The sequence below is a fragment of the Ursus maritimus genome, unplaced genomic scaffold, assembly GCF_017311325.1.
Source record: "Ursus maritimus isolate PB19 unplaced genomic scaffold, ASM1731132v1 scaffold_12, whole genome shotgun sequence".
Lineage (NCBI taxonomy): Eukaryota > Metazoa > Chordata > Mammalia > Carnivora > Ursidae > Ursus > Ursus maritimus.
The window spans coordinates 10,971,582-10,993,910 of NW_024423564.1; the positions used below are offsets into that span (position 1 = coordinate 10,971,582).

The window sequence follows — 22,329 nt, forward strand, 5'->3', positions numbered from 1 at the left end:
TGCCTTCAGCTCAGGTCATGATCTTGGGGTCCTGGGATAGAGCCCCACGTCAGGCTCCCTGCTCAGTGGGGAGCCTGCTTCTCCCTCTGCCACTCCCCCTACTTGTGCTCTCAAGCTCTGTCAAATAAATAACTAAAATCTTAAAAAATAGTCCCTAATATAGTACAGTGAGGAAGCTGTTCAGAACATGGACGTTCTTCAAATATTTTAATTTTGAATTAGAAAACGATGCCTTCCAAGCTTTCCCTATGTAGAAAGCACTCTTATTTTCTACTGAACTATTAAGTGTGTTTGTTCCCACCCCTCCTGCCAGGCATCTAACGCCACAGTGGACACGATGAGAGGCAAAGAAGAGCACACAGCGCCGGCCCTTGGGAAGCCCAAGGCTACAGGGTGTTCCGACAGCAGGCTCCAGACAGCATGTGACTCAAACGCAGAAGAAATGAGAGAAGGGCAGTAATGTGTACAACCATTTGGGGACCCTCTCAAAGGACCACAAACTTAAAATACACCATTTCCCTCCTATACTTCAGGCAAGAGAAGACCAGAAAATCATAACGTATTTTAGCTTTATTGGAGACATATTACAGTAGACAAACGGGTAGACAAACACATGCCTTATAAAATATACATTCTCATGTGTGAGAAAATATAAATAGACATTAGGAAAGGACCACACTGAACAACTTGGCTTATAACTCTTTCAGTACATCTAGTACCAGGGCTGCTCAGACTGACATCATCTGATGGGAAAAACGGGGAACAGAAGAGGGTAGAAATAGTCTCTCTATGGATCAAGAGGCCACTTTAAGTAGCCAAGAGATACTCCAAGAGCACTTGACCATCTGATGATCAATTTCTCTTTCAAGACAGTTATAGTTGATAAAGGATCGCTTTACTCTTTTTATCTAAAAACAGGCTCAAATCAAGTTGTTTTTTTCACCCTCGCGCCACTCACTGGGAGATTATCCAGACTGCTAAGAAATACTGAACACACAACCTTAAGGGAGTAGGTCCAAATATTACTCTTCACATACACACACCAATGCTCGCACACACGTGCACACAGACACACACACACACACACACACACATGTCCCTACCTCTTTTTACCCACAAAAATCTTCAGATGATTCATGGGCTTGCAGGTGTTGTTTTGTAAAGAGCAGCTTGTAATGTATGTCTTAATTCAGAGCTTGTTATTTTTGTCAACAAACCAGGCAGCTGTCCAAAAAAGAAAACAATATTAAGGCTAACTGATGTTGGTTGAGACTGCACTCTAAACAAAAGAGTTCTAAGTTAGATGCAGGAGGGAAAAACATCTGCCAGACTGAACTGGGAAAGAGGCCACATCATAGAAGAATGAGACATTCCTTGCAGGTTGCCAAAAAAATCTCAGCTCAACCTTGTAAGGCCCAACTGCTTTACAATTACCTCTGTAATCTGCATTAAGAAACAAACTCAGAAATGGAGCACACAGCATAAACTGGCAGTAAATTTACCTCTGTTGCTCCATTACCTCCTGGTATTTCTGTGGATATTAAAATGATTGGAAAAGGCTGTAACACACTTGGATAAAATACTGGGTGTAAAGCTGAACACCACAATTCCAACCCCATTCCAACTGGAGTCCTGCTGGTAAGAAACAGGCATAAAAGTTAAAGAGTAAAAAGGAGGGTCATAATACATTATATAGGCTCTTAAAGTTTTTATTATGGTAATGCCATTTGTGTTAGTAACTAGTTATAGATTTCTTCAGAAGTATAAGCCCAGACTTTCATGTTTTTAGCCATTAACACTGAACAAGCTCTTTTGTCAATCAAAAACCAAAACGCTTGAACTGAAAAAAATTTAAGTGCTCTATACTTAATGTATATCAAGGATTTTGAAGGGAAAAGTTTTAAGACTGTCAGATTGCTTCTGGAAATTTCCAATGATAAAATTGAGAGAGACCTAAAAGTCATCTTGCCCATATTCCATTCTCAATGCAGAAATTTCTTCAATGCTATTAACAGATGATTATTTAGCTTCCACAGGTACTTTCCACACAAAACACAGATTATTTTAATTATCGGGCGAACCTTATCGCTAGAGATTTAGTTTATATAGAATTACTAGCAAGCATATATTGCACCCCCGTTAACTTCTGCCCCACGGAATGGGGGCAGACACGAGCTCTGTCCTCGGGAATAAAAAGAGTGAATTTAATCCTAATTCACAGCAACCTTTTAAGTAATTAAAGACTTTTATCCTTTCTCCCACCTCTTAGGAAAATGGTTAAGAATCTGAGTTGCTAGACATCTTACTGTTGCTTTTACAACCCCCCAATGGGCAGTCTGAAGGCAACTATTTTTCAATATGAAAGTTACCTTTCAGAAACACACACATAAAACACTCTGAGATGGCACATTAGAGGGTTTCTGATACTTCGTATCCCCTAGAGTAACTTGCACAACTAGGGAGAACACTGTAGAGGCTGCTGAATGTCACTTCTTATGTAGAGACCATGCGCCAGTAGGGTGTGGAGTTAAAGGAAGATGCCATTTCTTCTTCCAGGTAGACTTGAAGAATCAGTCTAAGAGGGGCACAACTTAAGAGGATTTATGTATCCCTACTGATACAAGGTGATCACCGGGTGAGGGGCAGAGAGTATCTCTCTCAGCATTTTAGCTTGCCTTGCTTTTACCACATCCCTGATTAGAGAGGCATTAGGCAGACATCACACTGCTGGGAAGAAACACCCTGTTGACAGTGGAGAGATAAATCACTGCTTGGTCAAAAACATATGCAATAATGAAAAATTTCAGAAGTTCTTCTCCTAAGATTAGAATTTATTAAATTTATTATTATTTTTTAAGACCAGGGGTAGCCTCTTCACGTTTAAACAAATTCTTGACTAGTTAGTTCTTTAGTTATTTCGGCAAGTTAGGAGTATCTGGGAAGACATCTCAGCCATTTGTGTTGACATAAGGGAGAACCTGGCCATTCAGGAGATCGGACTCTGACAGTCCTAGGAGGAAGAGGACCACTGCTAGAGCAGAGGCAGCACTCCTGTATTCTAAGTTTTCTAGAACACTGGTTCGCAGCCTGGTTTTCGGTCCTGTCGCCCGTAACAACTGATGCTCACCTGCAGCCTCGCTCTAACAACACCTTTTCACTCAAGAAAAGTCAGTCAGAATCTGAGTGAGAGGATAGGATAGTTATAGGATAACCTGTATCAATGAATATACATTTGAAAGGTAAGGGAGTCACAAACTAGCTACGAATCAGCTGCTTCTGATGCCCTGGTGTGGGGCAGCACTAGCATTCAGACCGCTGCTCTAGAGAGCGATCGGTGGCTTCCATCGAGTCAACATCCTTCGTTTACTGAGACGGTTTCAAAGCAGAATAGCTCTTCTCGTGAATGTTTCTTACACTGTCCCTCCTGCTATGGAGGAAGTGAATCTGGCTCAAGTCAGAGTAAGCAGCATCACTCTTGTTACTCTAACAAACATTTCGTGAAAGCAGCTTTTTATTAGAGTAGCATAATCCTCCCTGGTTCCTGGAGGGATCACAGATTCACAGAACGTTACAGCTGGAAAGGGCTTTAGAGCATCTAGCAGAACGCCCTCATCTCATAAATGAGAAAATCAGGCTAAGAAGTAGACACTTGCCCCTGATTGCACAGCCAGTAAGGAGCAGAGCTAGGAACAAAATCAGGTCTCTTGATTCTCAGAATGTCAGTCCTGTACAGATTACAATACAACCTAGTCAGGAAGAAGAGGAATCACAAATTGAAAGGACAGGAAAACAGTGATATTTCAGAAGTTCGAAGTAAAAATGAACAGAGGCTGACAGTTTAAAAAAGGAAAGAGAGAAAGGCTTGCTCGTACAAAACAGCTAAAGAGACGCTACTGCCAACTGGAGAAAAAAACTAGGATTAAAAACTAGTACGCAATTCAACTTTCTGACAAAAAACAAAGATATTATGTGAGTTTCGAACCCTTGAAATGCACAATAACTTAGATATTTTCATTTAAGTGATGGGAGTTATCCAGCACATAACTAGTACTCACTAAATTGAGAGGACAGAATCTGACAGCCTAGGTAAGGAAATCTGAAAGCACAAAGAAAAAAAGAACTTTAGTCCATTACATTCCATTAGAAGTCCTTTGTTCACATAAAGCTTTTTGCTATCAAAAATTCAAGAGAGCTTTTTGGCTTAAATAATCACTTGTATAAAACAAGGAAAACACTCTAAAGCTTTATAGTATAAGACTTTGTGCACATTCAACTTAATCCCAAAAGCACTCTTCCCTCTTAAGATACACTGTGCATTGGTGGCAGAGCTACTAAAATAACAAACAGAAAAGCAGCAATCTTTGGTTTCCTCATCAACTAAGTACCTTGCTGAAAGAAGATATTCCTAAAAGAAATTTCCCTTTATCTATGTGCACATGGCTATGACAAGACTGCTAGTCTTCTGAGTCTTTTTATGCTAGAAAGGTAATATTACCTGGCACTTGTAAACGGATGACAAATGACTAGATGTATGAACTTTTAGGTATGAAGAAAGTGGTTAATTACAGAGACTGTGTTTGCGTGTATGCAATCACTAGGTACCCTGCCTCTATACATATACTTCCTAACAAACACGTTTTTAAAACTTTAAACAAAGCCTTTAGGTTCACTAAACCAAGTCATACAAAATTTGTGGTCTGAGAAGCTGCTGTCAATATTATAACTGGATATTATATATCATTTTGGCATATCAAAAATATTTACAATGCAGCCAACACATATGGTCAATGAATACAAAAATTATTTATAAATGCACATATATTTACAGTGAGATCCCTGGGTGATAGGGACCAAAAAAAAAAAAAAAGATTCACAAGAATACAAAACTCCTTGATGTGGTGACATTTGGTCAAGCCTGGGATTCCTGTCGAAGATCTTGAATATCAAAGCCCCGGTCTCAACTAGATGCTTAAAACCACTGAAGAATCCCAGACACACTTCCCAGAGGGCTCCTAAGTTATTCTGTTCCTCGGAAGACACAACAGAACAGTGATGTTTTCTCAGAATCACTCTGCAGGTTGAGACAATCCAGCATGTTAAGCAGCAATGAGACTCTCCCTAATAGGCAATGCACAGCTGGGCACAGCCCTGTGGAACCATCAGCAAGCACATCTGTCCTGTAATTTTCCTCTGCCCATGTTGCTCATATTTTATTAGATGTACCCATTTCTGTCAGCCGTTTCCCCTTCTTCATCAGGAATAAGGCCAAACAAACGCCTAGCCCACCTTGGTGGGGTCAGATGTAATTGCAGACAGGTAAAGCAAATGCTGACTTTGGGGTTTCTTCTGAACTCTGAGGTAGTAAATATAAAATGAATTAACTTGAGTCTTTGCCCAGATTTCATCCTGGAGTGAGTTTCATGTGCCCTCACTACCGTCTTGAATGTTCCGAGTCCTACTAAAATCAAAAGCGTGGTCGTGCAACCTGTGACAGGGCGTGGGGGAGGTGGAACAGTCCGGGCCACTCTCTGCCAGACCCTCATTTTGATGGAGTTGGGGTGGCTCAAGGACGGGCTGCTGGGAAAAGGGAGGATGAGTCAGGCCTAGTTCTTTGCTTATGTTCCACAGAGGCCGCGGCAACGTTTCTGAGAATGAAAGACAATAATCATTGGCAAATGGAAGTTCAAAATTAATGGTCTAAAACTTCATTTTCTTTTACTCAAATCCTCCCAGAAATAAAGACACCCAATATTCCTGAATAAGGACATTGAGAGCAAATGCACACTTGCCATCTTCTTAGCAACAGTTAACAAAAGAGAACAAAATAGAAACTGGAACCATGATCTTTCAACAAGCTTAACCAATTATTTACTGAAACCATGCGATATGTCCTCTGCTTTCATCTATTATTAGTGGTTCTGCTGCTACAAAAATTTAAAAATAAAATTCTTTAGACACATGGAAACAGACTAAAATAGTATCCATATTGTAGTGAAAGTTGCATGATACAGACAAAAATCACGGATTCAAAGCAGCCATTACATCTTTAAATAACAAATGTGTATGTTAAAAAAAATGTTTTAAAAATAAACCATTTCCCTCCAGCTTCTAGCATGCCAGTAATTCTAACAACAATATAATAACCAAAAGCAGCAATTTTAAATCAGATTATCTGTACTTCGGTTTCAAAATATGCATTTCTCATGCACCTTATTTACTGCAGTGGTGAGCTCTTTCCCCAAAGAATATTTGCTGAAAACTGTATTAACTTCATGGGGATGCATTTTGGAAAAAGACAGGCAAACATTCTGGAAACACACACTCAGAAATAAAAACAAAACCCATGTGCAAAGTAAGCTAGGACAGGGTTTCTCAAGCTTTAATATGTACACAAATAACCTGGGGATCTTGTTAAAATAAAGACTCTGGTTCACTGGGCCCAGGGTGGGAACCTTGATCTGCATTTCTAACAAGCTCCTAGGAAATGGTGAAGCGGAGACCACACTTGGGGAGTAGCAAGGAGCTAGAGCACCCCGGGTAGGAACGAGCAATGTTCCAAAGCATTCATTTGCTGATTTCCTCACTTACAGACCAAGGTAACAGTTAAAATATCCCTAAAGACAGGAAAAAGATGGACTGCGTTTTTGGTTCTACCTGAATTCTTTTTATGTGTGTAACTATTTTAGGACATGGGAACACAGAATTGGTGCACTTCCTCCATGGACACTGAACTTTAAAGCCAAGAGACCAACTTCAGTGCGTGACAGTACACTTTTCTCTGACTTGTACCCTCTTTAGAAATCTCTGGAGTTGGTCTCTTAATTAAGAACAACAGAACACTTCTTAAGTCCCACTTCAGATCACTTACTCCTGCCAGAACCGCCCCGGAAGCACCTGCAGTCCTCACCCCCACCCAATTCCCTGTGCGGTTCCATTTTAGGGTGACAGGAGGGTGACAGCTGATGAAAAACCTGGATGGACAGGAAGACATGCTCAGTAGTGCCCTTCATGGTGTAGAAAGAGTTTTGTTTTACTGACTGAGCTGTTACCAAATGCCTCATCTGCACAATGTGACATGTGTTTCTTTTCCTGGGCCATGTGGAGAGCAGCCACTATCCCACAACTGCTTCCCCGCTCCTGGACCTGGGTCAGAATGTCTTACGGACAAAAGCGAACACTGGCTAAGTGATACTGACATTCAATATTTACCTGCTAGAATATCAACCAAATCATTTTTAAATCTTCTCAGTAAAAATCTCCACCAAATTATATCCTCAGCATTTCCAATCTCCATTATTTAAATGAAGATGGAAGAAAAAATTAACACCTATATGAAACTTTTTTAAAAAGCTTTTTCTATATGCTGGGGCGCCTGGGTGGCACAGTGGTTGAGCGTCTGCCTTCGGCTCAGGGCGTGGTCCCGGCGTTGTGGGATCGAGCCCCACATCAGGCTCCTCCGCTATGAGACTGCTTTTTCCTCTCCCACTCCCCCTGCTTGTGTTCCCTCTCTCGCTGGCTGTCTCTATCTCTGTCGAATAAATAAATAAAATCTTAAAAAAAAAAAAAAAAAGCTTTTTCTATATGGCTTCTGAATTTTTAGAAGCGTGATCTTGATACTCCCACAGAAGCTGTTTCCATCCTACAGATGCAGACTTCTCTGTAATTCTAATCTCTGAAAATCTCTGGCCCTAGTTTACACCAGTGAGCAGTAGCTAATTACTCTATTATACCAATTTGTTTGCTTCCTGTCAGAGTGCAACTTATATGACAGAAGGAAAAACCAAGTACGTAAGAGTAAAAACAAAACAAAATAAACAAAAAACACTGTGTCCTTTACCACTGCTCATCTGTGTGGAGGGAAGTTTCTTCTCATTTATCCGCTCATGGTTCGTGGGAAAGGCAGCCATCTCTCTGTCTGCTGATGATACCAGGCTCTCCAGGGGAGGGGCATCTTGGGGAGGATGTGCCAAGTATGTCTCTTTGGGCATCTGGACCATGAGGCTGGACAGTGTCTGATCAAGAACATCTTCCTCAGCAATATAGGTGTATGGACAGTATTCTCGGGTCCTGGAGTAGATGTTGGCATTGTCATAACAATCGGAGCAAATAACCCGCGTACCAGGGCCACCTGATGACAACACAGGAAAGAATCCTTCAGTTAAGAGGTCAGCTTTGCTGATCATCCATTTTCTTCAGCAGCTGTCACCACTGTCACCATAGCTGGCATCGACTCAGCACTTACTTGACAAACCAGGTAAAGTCTCAAGGTCTTTCTAGGAATTAATGAATTTAATCCTCACAGCATACCTATGAGGTAGGTACTATTAGTACCCCCAGTTTACAGATGGGGTAACTAACTACAACAGAGACATGAGGGACCCTGCACCAAGACACTGCTACAATACGGAGCTGAAATCTAATCTCAGGCACTCTGGCTCCAGAGCCCATGCTCTTGAACGCTACAGTAAACCAGCTCTGTCCAGCCTGGGTAAGCTCATGTCCAATTCAAGGAAACCAAGATAGGGCTGCACTGTGCCACAAAACACATGTTTGGCTTAAGCAAACTAAAGCAGAGAACAAGGAGTTAGGAGGACTTCACTTCACAAAGCCCGCGTTACTTTCATGAGTCAAGGGATTAAGCAACGCTCATGGCTAAAAGTACCTCTAGAGAGAGCCTCTGATGGTCAAGAGTCCTGCCTGACATATGTGCGTGTCTCGCAGAGGTAATGTTTAATAATGAGCTCCCCAGACTGTTATGTGCTTTGAAAACTGCTCAACGAGCGAAAAGAGAGAAATAAAGAGCAAGTAACAACTTCTTGATCAACAGTGTTACAACTGGAAGTTAGTTTGGCCCTGAAAGCAGTGTTATTTCCCACCAATTTCAAAGAGCAGAGGCATTTAAAGATTCTTATAAAAGCTAGAAGTACCCCCCTTTGCATGAAAAGCCAAAATAAAATCCAATTCAGTGATTAAACAGATAAATTCTGTTAACACTCAGCCTAAAAAATCTCCAAATAGAAAAGGCCTTTCAGTAATCAGAAGGGGGAATGAAACATGAGAGACTATGGACTATGAGAAACAAACTGAGGACTTCAGAGGGGAGGGGGGTGGGGGAATGGGATAGACCGGTGATGGGTAGTAAGGAGGGCACGTATTGCATGGTGCACTGGGTGTTATACACAACTAATGAATCATCGAGCCTTACATCGGAAACCGGGGATGTACTGTATGGTGACTAACATAATATAATAAAAAATCATTAAAAAAAAAAAAAAAAAGAAAAGAAAAGGCCTTTCATTTGTACAATACTTGAAATACTACATCAATCTGTTGAAAGGATCTGTGAGAATCTTGAGAGAAGTGCTTTATAAAATTTTGCTTCTTTATTTTAAAAATGAGAAAGTTAAAGCGCAGATTTAAGTAACTTGTTCATGGTCCCAGAGCTGGAAACAGGAACTAGGAACCAAACCCAATTCTTCTATCCCTTAATTCACCTGCATGAGTTCTGTCACTCCCTCAGGGAAGTGAAGAGCAGGGAAGAGAAGTAGTACTGAGAAGTCGGGTTCATTTAATTAGGGAACATTCTGTATCTCTCTGATTTCTCCAACATATGCTGAGAATCATCACTGCCCTTTAAACTTCAGTGAATATCAATCTGTCAGCAGGAGACACAAACCTCCCCTGGATATGGCCTGAAGAGTGCTCATGCCTTAAAAAGATAAGACACCTCAAAAAAGTTTCTAGAGCACCTCCTTCTCATAATAATCCTTTGGTTTGGGAGCCTTTGCTGGGTACACCAATCCCTTGTTTTGGGATGTGTTTCTCCTTTCTCTCGGATATTTTCTTCTCTGTTAAGATTTCAGTCAATTTCCATCCTATTTTGCATGGAGCCAAATGTTTTCACTGAGTATCTTACTTTAAAATGTTGCCTCAGGTTAATGGGGAAAACTCAACAGAAGAGGCCGCAATTGTAAGCATATACATCAAAAGAGTCATTACCATCAGCGCCCTTGTGTAAATATCCACTGGCAGGAGGCATAAGCTGCTGATGACTGCCTGCCTCAGAGTTGCTGTAGCCTTCCTGTGGCTCCGACAGTGTTCCTTGGGAAGACAAGTAGCTGGGAATGTCTGCAGGCAGATTAAGCTCCTCTGTAAAAGAGACATCTGTAACTTTCAAATAACATTAGGCAACATTCAGAAGACTATTGTGCAAATGTGCTCCACTTCGATACATCTACTCGCCAGGAAAATGTTATGTACCTAGGAACTCAATAGGTCTCAGAATTTCCCCCCAAAACTCTTTCTCGCTAAAATTCTTTTTAAAGTTTGATTTTAAAAGTATTACTAAAAGAGGCAAAACCTAAAGTCTAAAATCTTATCTGCAGGCATACTTTCACAGTCTATCTGACTGAGCCTCTTCTCTTTTAGGATTTCAGGGAAGGGGTGTGAAAGGCTGATCCCAGTCAGAAGGGCTCCACTCTTCCCCCACAGGGAAGCTTGGTTGGAAATGAGCATTAAAGAAAGAAGGTGCACTGTAATGTGTTTATAAGAGCAAAGTTTGGGGGGGACCGTCTACAAATTCTTAAAATTATTCATCAAAGAGTTTCCGTTATATCAAGGAAGTAGATATAACAAAAAAAAAAAACAAAACACAAACTCCTCCTCTACCCCACATAAAATATAAAGCTCCAGGGCTTTTTATATTTTACAATAAATCGTATACTACGTTCCTGACTCAAGCACAAGCCATAGGTGTCAACTGGGTACCACTCACCTGTGTTCGTGATACTATAGTCTTCATTCTTCCTTCTCATGTGGTAAATAACAATGACCCAGATCAAAGAGGTGCCCACGACACAGCAGACCACAACAATGATGACGATGCCAACTGTGGTCCAGCCGTCATCTTCATGCCCAATGCTACCCTGGGAAGAGTCACAATTGGGGGATGAAATGACATTTAGGTAAATGTGACCACGTTCTGTCCCAAGGGTATTAGACATAATGCAGGTATATTTCCCAGCATCTTCCAGGCCAGCGTCGACAATGATGAGAAGCTGGTTGGCTGCAGCAAAGAAGTGCCGTTCTGTCACCAGCAGTGGCCCGTCATCTTTGGTCCAGTTGAGGCGAGGGGCAGGACTCCCTCCAGCTATGCACTGTAATACTGCAGTTTCACCTCGGGTTACTGTCTTGTCCTCCAGGGGTCTGATAAATGAGGGTGTCTCTGAAAGAAAGATGTATAAAAAAAAATCATGTTAAACAATTTTATTTCTTAAATCCTACTGAATTAGACGAATGAGAAGATGATGCAATAAGTAAGCATTTTCAGGGGCACCTGGGTGGCTCGTTAAGCAGCCCAACTCTGGATTACAGCTCAGGTCATGATCTTCGGGTCCTGAGACCAAGCTCCAAGCTCAGTGTGGAGTCTGCTTGAGATTCTCTCTCTCCCTCTCCCACCCCCTAAAGTAAATAAATAAATCTTTAAAAAAAAAAAAAGTAAGCACTTTCATATACTCACAGGAAGATTAGAAGTTAGTGTTTCAGAACAGCAAAACCCTCAAAAATCTTATCTCACTAATTCTACATTAGGCGACCTATGCTAAGCAAGGAAGTCAAAGATTTATACATGAACAGGTTAATTATGAAATTAGTTGTAATTTTTAAAAACAAATGAAAAAGATCTTTAAATTTAGGAGGAAAAGTTGTAAGTAAATCATAGTACAGGCACATGATATTTTTTGAAGATTTAATGGCAGAGTAACCCTTGTGATACAATATTTAAGAGGATAAAAGTAGTGTATATACATAACTACATGAAAATGTGTTTTTAGGGGCGCCTGGGTGGCGCAGTCGTTAAGCGTATGCCTTCGGCTCAGGGCGTGATCCCGGATTCTGGGATCGAGCCCCACATCAGGCTCCTCCGCTGGGAGCCTGCTTCTTCCTCTCCCACTCCCCTTGCTTGTGTTCCCTCTCTCGCTGGCTGTCTCTGTCAAATAAATAAATAAAATCTTTAAAATTAAAAAAAAATGTGTTTTTAGGGGCGCCTGGGTGGCTCAGTCTAAGCATCTGCCTTCGGTTCAGGTCATGATCCCAGGGTCCTAGGATCAAGCCCCAATCAGGCTCCCTGCTCAGCAGGAAGCCTGCTTCTCCCTCTCCCACCCCCCTGCTTGTGTTCCCTCTCTTGCTGTGTCTCTCTCTGTCAAATAAATAGAAATATTAAAAAAAAAAATTTAATAAATTAAAAAAAAAGAAAATGTGTTTTTAAAAAGGTCCAGAATATGCCAAAATCTTTAACAGTGTTTTAGTGACTTTCCCTTTTTCTAATTTTCTATATATCCTAAATTTTTAAAACAACGTACTTATTTTTCTGATTATACAAGGAAATAACACAAACCAACAAACTTTTAAAAAACCTAACAGCTAGGGGGATAGAGCTAGAAAGCAGAATCTGCCTTTGAGTTGAGTCCCATGAAGAAAAGTATTCTTATAAGGGAAAAAAAAAAACCAACAGGCTTGTCAGAGGAACTCTTTAGGGAAAAGACACTTGATTTTACCAGAACATAGATAGGATCAAGAGGAGTACATTGGAAGAACAGGAAATCTAACCAGAAGATGGTTATTTTCTGTGCATTTATTTAAAAAAAAAAAAAACTAGGGGAAAATAATATTGTCTTGAGTTGTCTGTGAGGCAGTATAAAATAACTGCAGACACACTATTGTGAATAGAAAAAAACATAGGAACTAGAAACCTCCAAAAGGCAATGTTAACAGGATGAAGGGATTTGAATTTTCAATTCATGTGATAAAGATCTCTAATTCTGCCCTCACTACTTCCCCAGATTTCAGTTAACTGACCCACTAATGTCCTAGGCTGACATATGGTATTGGCAAAATACGGTGACAAAGATATAAGGATCACAATTAAAATCTCAAACTTAGACTTTTTTTTTTGCCATTAAGACCAGAGTAGACCCTTAATAAAAAGACTCTAACCAAAGCAGGGACCCATGGGGCAGCACACATACCTAATACTGTGAGTGAGGCATTTGCTGAGAGGCCTCCGGCTGTATTTTGTGCCATGCAGCTATAGATTCCCATGTCTTCTATCTTCACGTTGGCAATGAAGAAGACATCATCCTCAGGCATGACATGCATGCGTCTTTCTCGAGCCGCAGGAAAGTCAGTGCCGCCATCTTTCTGCCAGGAAATCTGAGGTGTAGGGTGCCCCTCCGCAGCACACTCTAATCTGGCCATGGCACCAGTGCGAATAGTGAGATCCATTGGCGTTTTCAGGAAAGACGGCATCTCTGTTTCAAGGAAGATTACCGAAACAAAGTGGGTGGGGTGGTGATGATGGGAATATACACACACACATACACACGCATATTTATACACATATATATATACACACATACGCAAAGTACCAACTGCTGTAATACTCTCTTTCAGGAGGCATGCTCTCTGGATTGACAGTAAATACAACTTCAGAGGCCATCTTTTCTCTTAGAACCTCAGAGTACTTGGAGTACAGTGATGACTAAACTCTTCTAGAATGCATGACATGTCTACCTGATCTCTCTGACGGGGACAGGAAAGGCAGGCCACAAACCCTTCAGAACTCCATATTCCGAACTCCACACATTTATTAGGACCCCCTTAAGAGACTAAACAGTGCTTTCCAAACTAACATCTACAAAGCTATCACGGCAAATGCATGCTAAAAAAAAATTATACCAAAAAATAAATAAATAAAATACAGAATACAAAAAATTATGCCTTCAAAATTCTCATAAACAACACAGAAGATACAAGTACGTCCTTTGGCTGCACAAAACCTAAAATGTTTTAGTGATTCACTCCAATAGGTGATTGATTAATCAAACTGTCCTAGAGAAGTTCTATTTTACAACCAGAGTGAAGAAGAGCATTAATTTCAAAAATGATTCTGTGTGACTACATTTAGACAATGATAATGATAACTGCACCCAGAAATGTCCTAAATACTCTGGTATTACAAAGCCCTGTGAACAGTGTCAGGAATACATTTCATAGTTTTCAGAACAGAATTATGGTTCTAGGAAGAATAGAAAATTGCAAAAGAATTTTTCAAAAGCATAAATAACAAGGAAAGCAGCCTCTCTCCTGGGGCCATGGAATTCCTCCTCACCTTCAACCAAGGACCAATTAGGACAGTAACTGTACAAAATGGTAATCCAGTCTATATATTATCACCACCCTAAAGACAAAACCATAAAATCTCCCCTCAAATGTCAGGCTTAGCCTCATTTTCTTGGCCAAGTGGTTCAAAAACTGGAACATGAAAAATCCTTCTAACTATAAAACTGTCAGGGAGCAGAATTCCTTACCATTCACAGTCAGTTTGGCTTTTTGAGAATAATTAGAACCAAAGTGATTAGTAACGATGCACTGGTATCTTCCTTCATCTGTGAAATTCACATTGAAAAGATGTAAGACACTTGTATATTCTAGAGCTTCTCCAGCTTGCTGCTGATAACGAACAAAATTCTCAATATCGATGTCATTCAGGATTTCACTGTCTTTGCGCCACACGGTAGACATGGGTGAATCGCTGCTGCTCACTGCAGTGCATGTCACAGTCACATTTGTGCCTCTAAGAGCAATTTTATTTTCAGGATGCATTTTTATCTGTGGCTTGAGAAAATCATCTAAGAGAAAAAAAATGGGGCAGGAGCCAAGTCATTTATTTATTTTTGCTTCTACAGATTTTGAAACAAATAATGTACAATTGTTTGTTCTGTTTACGAAATGGCATATTAAGATTGACAGAGACTACAGGGCTAGAACCCAATTCCTTTTTGTTGAAAGATGCAGAAAATGAGGCCCAGAAGGGTCAAACGACATGTAAGTTCCCTGCAAAGCCTGGAGGGGAACCCAGGTTTGTCAGACTTCAGGGTTTAGCATGCTTTCTACTACCACTTACGGTCACTTATGCTTAGAATGTACTCCTTGAGTATTACCAGTCACTGGGAAAAAAGAAAAACCTATATCCAAATTTCAAGACAAGTTCTAATCCTATTAGCTCTTGTGTATATGTAGAGGTTACATATATAAACATATACATGATAATACCCATTATCTTTTCTGTGTCAATATAAAAAAGGAGGATTATAAATCTACATTTTACAGGGTGTACCTATTAATAAAACATTATTTGCGAGCACCAGGTTGGCTCAGTTCGTTAAGTGTCTAACTCTTGGTTTTGGCTCAGGTCATGATCTCGGGGTCCTAAGACTGGGCCCTGCATCAGGCTCTACACTAAGCACAGAGCCCGCTTGTCTCTCTCGCTCTGCTCTTCCTTCTACACACTCTCTCTCTCTCTCTGGGATAAATAAAATCTTTAAAAAAAACAAGATAAAATAAAACATTATTTGAACATACTTTGTACGTGCATAACTCTCACCTAAAATAGTGAGAAATTCCGAACATGTTAAATGTTCAACTGAAGACAGGCTTAGGACTGGCTAATAAACTACAGATTCATAAATAGTATGCTATTAATATGTAAAAACAACATAAGTATTCTGTGGACCTGACCTTCCAAGTGTTCAAAGTATTTTTAAGTAGATTATAAAACATATGTGGGTTTCTAAATGATCAGATACTAGTGATATGCAAGACAAATACACTGATGTAAAAGTTCTACTGCCTAAAGCTAGGAATCAGTTATTCTACTTTAAAGGAAATTTAAGTATAAAGGAAAAATGTCCAAGCTGAGAAAGAACAATATAGATATATACTTGAAATTAGGAGTACTGGAATCAGGACAACTTTTCCATGACTGTTCCCCTTCCCCCCAAAAAAACTCTAAAACCCTGCCATCACGTTAACCTTAAGAAACTGCATCAAAAATAGAAGCAATGTGAAACTGGTACATTCATACATTGCTGGTGACAACATAAACAAGTGCTATCTTTCTGGAAAAGAGCTGGTAGTACTTTTTAAGATCTACTTTTAAAAAAAATCATTTTTGATTCAGGGATCTTACTACTGGATATTTATTCTAAGGTTAACAACCCCCTGAAAGGGAAAGGCCTAAATTCATAAAGATGCCATTATACTGACATTGAAAATGATCACTGAAGAACACACAGAGGAAAAAAACTGCTTACGATACATTAAGTCAAAGAATACAAAATTTAATCTATGATTATACAATATAAAAATTTCAGAGAAGAACACAGAGAAATGGAAATAGATATACTAGTTAGAAAGCATTCTGGTTTAAATTTTTTTTTTTAATTCTGTTGTTTAGACAGTAAGTGTGTACCATGCATCTTTTCTGACCACAATCCTATGAAACTAGAAATCAACCACAAGAAAAAATCTGGAAGGAGCACAGTATATGGAGGTTAAATAACATGCTATTAAACCACTGAATGGGTTGGGCTGCCTGGCTGGCTCAGTCGGTAGAACATGTGACTCTCATTCTCAGGGTTCTAAGTTCAAACCCCATGTTGGGTGTAGAGATTACTTAAAAATAAAATCTTTTTTTTTTTTTTAAGATTTATGTATTTATTTGAGAGAGAGAGTGCACATGGGCGGGGGAGAGGGACGCAGAGGGAGAGAGAGAGAACCTCTGCACAGAGCGCAGAGCCTGACAGAGCACGATCCCATGACTCTGAGGTCATGACCTGAGCTGAAACCAAGAGGCAGACACCTAACCAAATGAGACACCCAAGTGCCCCCCCAAAATAAAGTGTTTAAAAAAAAAAGAAAGAAAGAAAACAATGAATGGGTCAACAAAGAAATCAAAGAAGAAATAAAAAATTATATGAAAACAAGTGAAAATGAAAAGAGTCCATGATCTTTGCGATGCACCAAAAGTGGCTCTAAGAGGGAAGTTTACAGCAAGACTTACCTCAAGAAGAAAGGAAAATCTCAAATAAACAACCTAACCTTAAACCTAAAGGAGCTAGAAAAAGAAGAAAACCCAAACCCAGCAAAAGTAAGGAAATAATAAAGATAAGAGCAGAAATAAATGACATAGAAAATTTAAAAAAGAGAACAGATCAATGAAAAGAGGAGCTGGTTCTTTGAAAAGATCAAGAAAATTGATAAAGAGATTCATTTAAAAAAAGAGAAAGTGAGAGAGAGGACCCAAATAAATAAGATTATTAATGAAAGACGAGAAATAACCACCAACACCATAGAAATACAAATAATTTTAACAGAATATTATGAAAACCTACCTATCAACAAGTTGGACAACTTAGAAGAAATAGATAAATTTCTAGAGACATGTAACCTACCAAAATTAAAGCAGGAAGAAATAGAAAATTTGAACAGACCAATTACCAGCAATGAAATTGAATCAATAATTTAAAAGCTCTCAAAAAATCAAAAGTCCAGGACCAGACAGTTTCACAGGTGAATTCTACCAAACATTTAAAGAAGAGTTAATACCCATTCTCCTCAAACTATTCCAAAGAACACAAGAGGAAGGAAAACTTCCAAATTCATTCTATGATGAAGCCACTATCACCCTGATACCAAAACCAGATAAAGACACTACGAAAAAAGAGGACAACAGGCCAATATCTCCTATGAATATAGATGCAAAAATCCTCAACAAAATATTAGCAAACCAAATCCAACAAATTATTTTAAAAAACATACACCGCAATCAAGTGGGATTTATTCCCGGGATATTTAACATGCACAAAACGATCAACGTGATGCACCACATCAATAAAAGAAAGGATAACAACCATATGATCCTTTTAACAGATGCAGAAAAAGCACCTGACAAAGTACAACATCCATCCATGATAAAAACCCTCTACAAAGTAGGTCTAGAGGGAACATATCTCAACATACTAAAGGCCTTACATGAAAAACCCACAGCCAACATCATACTGAATGGTGAAAAATTAAGAGCTTTTCCTCTAAGGTCAGGAACAAGACAAGGATGTCCATTCTCACCACTTTTATTCAACAGAGGACTAGAAGTCCTGGCTACAGCAATCAGACAACATAAAGAAATAAAAAGCATCTGAATAGGTACGAAAGAAGTAAAACTTTCACTATTTGCAGATAACATGATACTGTACATAGAAAACCCTCAAGACTCCACCAAAAAAACCCCACTAGAGCTGATAAATTAATTCAATAAGGTTCAAGACACAAAATCAACATGCAGATATCTGTTGCATTCCTATACACTAATAATGAAGCAGCAGAAAGTGAAATTAAGAAAACAATCCCATTTACAATTACACCAAACCAATAAATTACCTAGGAATAAACTTAACCAAAGAGGTGAAAGACCTGTACTCTGAAACTATAAACACTCAAGAAAGAAGTTAAAGATGACGCAAAGAAATGGAAAGACATTCCACAGACGTGGATTGGAAGAACAAATACTGTTAAAATGTTTGTACTACCCAAAGCAATCTACACATTTAATGCAATCCGTATCGAAATGCCAACAGTATTTTTCACAGAACTAGAACAATCCTAAAATTTGTATGGAACCACAAAACACCTCCAGTAGCCAAAGCAATCTTGACACAGAAAAACAAAACTGGAGATATCACAATTCCAGACTGCAAGTTATACTACAAAGTGGCAGTAATTAATATGGCATAAAAACAGATACACAGATCAATAGAACAGAATAGAAAACCCAAAAATAAACCCACAACTATAAGGTCAATTAATCCTCAACAAAGGAGGAATGAATATACAACGGGAAAGAGACAGTCTCTTCAACAAACGGTGCTGGGAAAACTGGTCAGCTGCATGTGAAAGAATGACACTGGACCACTTTCTTTCACCATACACAAACATAAACTCGGAATTGATTAAAGACCTAAATGCGAGACCTGAAACCGTAAAAATCCTAGAAGAGAACAAGGCAGTAATTTCTCTGACATCAGCTGTAGCAACATTTTTCTAGATCTGTCTCCTGAGATAAGAGAAAGAAAAGCAAAAGTAAACTATCGGGACTACACCAATATAAAAAATTTCTGCACAGGGGTGCCTGGGTGGCTCAGCTGGTTAAGTGTCTGCCTTTGGCTCAGGTCATGATCTCAGGGTCCTGGGATCGAGTCCCACACTGGGCTCCTTCCTCTGTGGGGAGCCTGCTTCTCCTTTCCCTTTGCCTGCTGCTCACTCTCCCTCTCCCTTTGCCTGCCATTCCCCCTGCTTTTGTGTGTGTTCTCATTCTCTAATAAAATAAAATCTAAAAAAAAAAAAAAAAAATCTGCACAGTAAACAACCAACAAAACTAAAAGGCAACCTACTGAATGGGAGAAGATATTTGCAAATGACATATCCGATACAAAGTGTTAATATCCAAAATATATAAAGAACTGCTACAACACAATACCCCAAAACAAATAATCCAATTTAAAAATGGCCAGGGGCGGCTGGGTAGCAAAGTCAGTTGAGCATATCTGACTCTTGGTTTTGGCTCAAGTCATGATCTCAGGGTCCTGAGATCGAGCCCCACATCAGGCTGCACACTCAGCACAGAGTCTGCTTGAGATTCTCTTTCCCTCTGCCCCTCCCACTCATGCAGTCTTTCTCTAAAGTAAATAAATAAATCTTAAAAAAAAAAAATACACAGAAGACATGAACAGACACTTCTCCAAAATAGACAGATGGCCAACAGACACATGAAAAGATGCTCAACAGCACTCATTATCAGGGAAATGCAAATCATAACCACAATGAGGATACCACCCCTCATGTGTCAGAATGGCTAAAAGCAAAAACACAAGAAACAACAAGTGTTGGTGAGGATGCGGAGAAAAGGGAACCCTCCTGCATTGTTGGTGGGAATGCAAGCTGGTGCAGCCACCGTGGAAAACAGTATGGAGGTTCCTCAAAAAATTAAAAATAGAACTACCCTACAATTCAGGAACCACACTACCCAAAGAATAAAAAACACGAACTGAAAGGGATACATGGACCCCTATGTTTATTACAGCATTATTTACAAAAGCCAAATTATGGAAGGAGACCAAGTGTCCATTTATAGATGGATCAAGATGTCGTATATACATGCAATGGAATATTATTCAGCCATAAAAAAGAGATGTTACCATATGCAATGACATGGATGGAGCTAGAGAGTATAATGCTAAGTAAAATAAATCAGGTAGCAAAAGACAAGTATCATAAGATCTCACTGATATGTGAAACTTAAAAAACAAAACAAACGAGCAAAGAAAAAAGAGAGAGACAAACCAAGAAATGACTCTTAGCTATAAAGAACAAACAAGGTTACCAGCTGGGAGGTGGATGGGAGAAGGGGTAAATAGGAGATGGGGACTAAATAGTACACTTATCATGATGAAAAAATAATAATAAAACAAAACGATTTTTAAAAGACAGTAAGTGTATAGTATACAAAACTTTAAAACAAAATACAAACCACAGACAAAATCTTTCAGATCCACATTCAGGATGCTCTGCCCTGCTAGCCATTCGGGGTGTGCACAGCTTACGTTCACAGAATGCTGCAAGTTGTTATCAACCAGCCACTGAAGCAACCACTTCAAATGGCAGTCACAGAGTAAACTGTTTGTGTTCAGAATCCTGCAGAAGCCAAGAAGAAAAGAAATACCCTTTACTTTTCGTTCTGTTCACCATTAAAAGCTTACTGTGCACCCATGCATTTTTCTCACCAAAAAATGTTCAACCTGAATCAAACCACAAGAAAACAAACTCAGACCGTCGGCCTCAACTCCTCAAATACGTCAGTGTCATCCAAGACATTAAGAAAAGGGGCGAAACAAGGGTAAGGGACCTATTTTAGATTAAAGGAGACTAAAGACTCATTACCAAATGCAGCACATGATTCTTGACTGGAAGAAATATCTACAAAGAACATTTTTTGACATTGGGGAAATCAGAGTATGGATTCCATGTCAGTTAATATTATTTTATCAATGTTCATTTAATTGAGTGAGATAATAGTGCTGTGGCAATACATAGGAGAACACCCTTGTTTTTGGGAAATACATGCTGAGATATTTAGGGATAAAGTGTCATGATGTCTGCAACTTACTATCAAATGGCTAAGCAAAGTAGTAGTGTTGTGTGGAGAGGAGAGAGAGATGGAGAGCGAGAGACAGACAGGAGGAGGAAGGGAGAGAAACATCACAAATTTAGCAAAAAGGTAACAAGGAGTAAATCTAGGTAAAGGGAATATGGATGTTAACCGTACTTTCCTTTCAATTTTTGAGGCTTAAAATTTTTCCCAGAAAAGTTTGGGGGAAAGCTTACCACATACATTGTAGCATAGAGACATGTTTGTTGTGGAGAAGACATATTCCACAAGAATTCCAGAAGAATTATTTTCAAATTATTTCATCAAGACTGAAAACACTTCAGCCTTGTGGCAATGTGTACTGCAACTTAAACTGGGAACCAGTGACATTCTATTTGTTGTCTATGATAGGGCTATAAAACATACTGGAAAAATCAGGTTTTCTCTTAATGACCCCGTGAATGTCCCATCCACCTGGAAGTAGTGAAAGCAAATGATTTTGAGAACACTGTAACTTGCTTTGTGTGCTTCACCAAAATCCTCATCCAGTTTTAAAGTATCTACGATTTGATTCCAAAGAAGTTTCAGTCTTCAATGGTATCTCAAAAGCTTATTTGACTAAGAGTTATTTTAATTATTCAGGTCAAAAGTTACCTTTTGCATTTAAGAATTCTTAAGTTATATTCACTCGTTGATAGACAAATATTTGAGCCTACTAACATGCGAGGCACTGCTCTAGGCTGTGAGAATATAGGCCTCACAGAACTTAAGTATTCATCAGAGCCAAGCAATAAACAAATAAAGGCAAAGAACAATGAGTGCTATCAAGAAAAACAAAGCTAGGCAAAGATATAGAGAGGGCAGCTACCAATTTAGATAAAGTGGTCAGGGAAAGATTCTTTGAAGAGATGGCATTTGGGCAAAGACCTTAAAGAAGTGAGAGAGCAAATCCCACAAAGACCTGAGGTAAGAGTGTTCGCATACACAGGAAACTGCATGCAAAAGCGTTGAGGTAGACATGCCCAGTGCACTTGAGGAAAAGCAGGGAGGCCACTGAGCACAGTGAGGGAGGGGACAGTGACAGGAATGAGGTTAGGGAGCTGGGCAAGGAAGACCAGGCCATGCAGGTGCTTTACAAACTAAGAAAAGAACTTGAGGTATTTTCTCTCTATGTGTGAAGGAAGCCACTGGAAGGTTAAGAATAGAGGAGATATGTGGTCTGATTTATGGTTTCTCAGGTATAAACTGGACTCATAAGACCTAGACTTAATCCTGATTCTGCTACCGAC

At 39.5% G+C, this 22,329-nt stretch overlaps 1 protein-coding gene across 1 annotated transcript in view; it reads right to left on the reverse strand.

Annotated features, from left to right (window-relative positions):
• Positions 1-555: 555 nt before the first annotated feature.
• LRIG2 (leucine rich repeats and immunoglobulin like domains 2) overlaps positions 556-22,329 on the reverse strand; it is a 64,081-nt gene continuing 42,307 nt past the window's right edge. The window contains exons 12-18 of the mRNA XM_008697764.2: positions 20,423-20,586; positions 14,367-14,687; positions 13,026-13,307; positions 10,775-11,224; positions 10,000-10,149; positions 7,838-8,128; positions 556-5,645 (exon numbers count right to left, since the gene is read on the reverse strand). Coding sequence (XP_008695986.1) covers positions 5,419-5,645; positions 7,838-8,128; positions 10,000-10,149; positions 10,775-11,224; positions 13,026-13,307; positions 14,367-14,687; positions 20,423-20,586 — 1,885 coding nt within the window. The 3' untranslated portion in view covers positions 556-5,418. The remainder of the gene's footprint in view (positions 5,646-7,837; positions 8,129-9,999; positions 10,150-10,774; positions 11,225-13,025; positions 13,308-14,366; positions 14,688-20,422; positions 20,587-22,329) is intronic.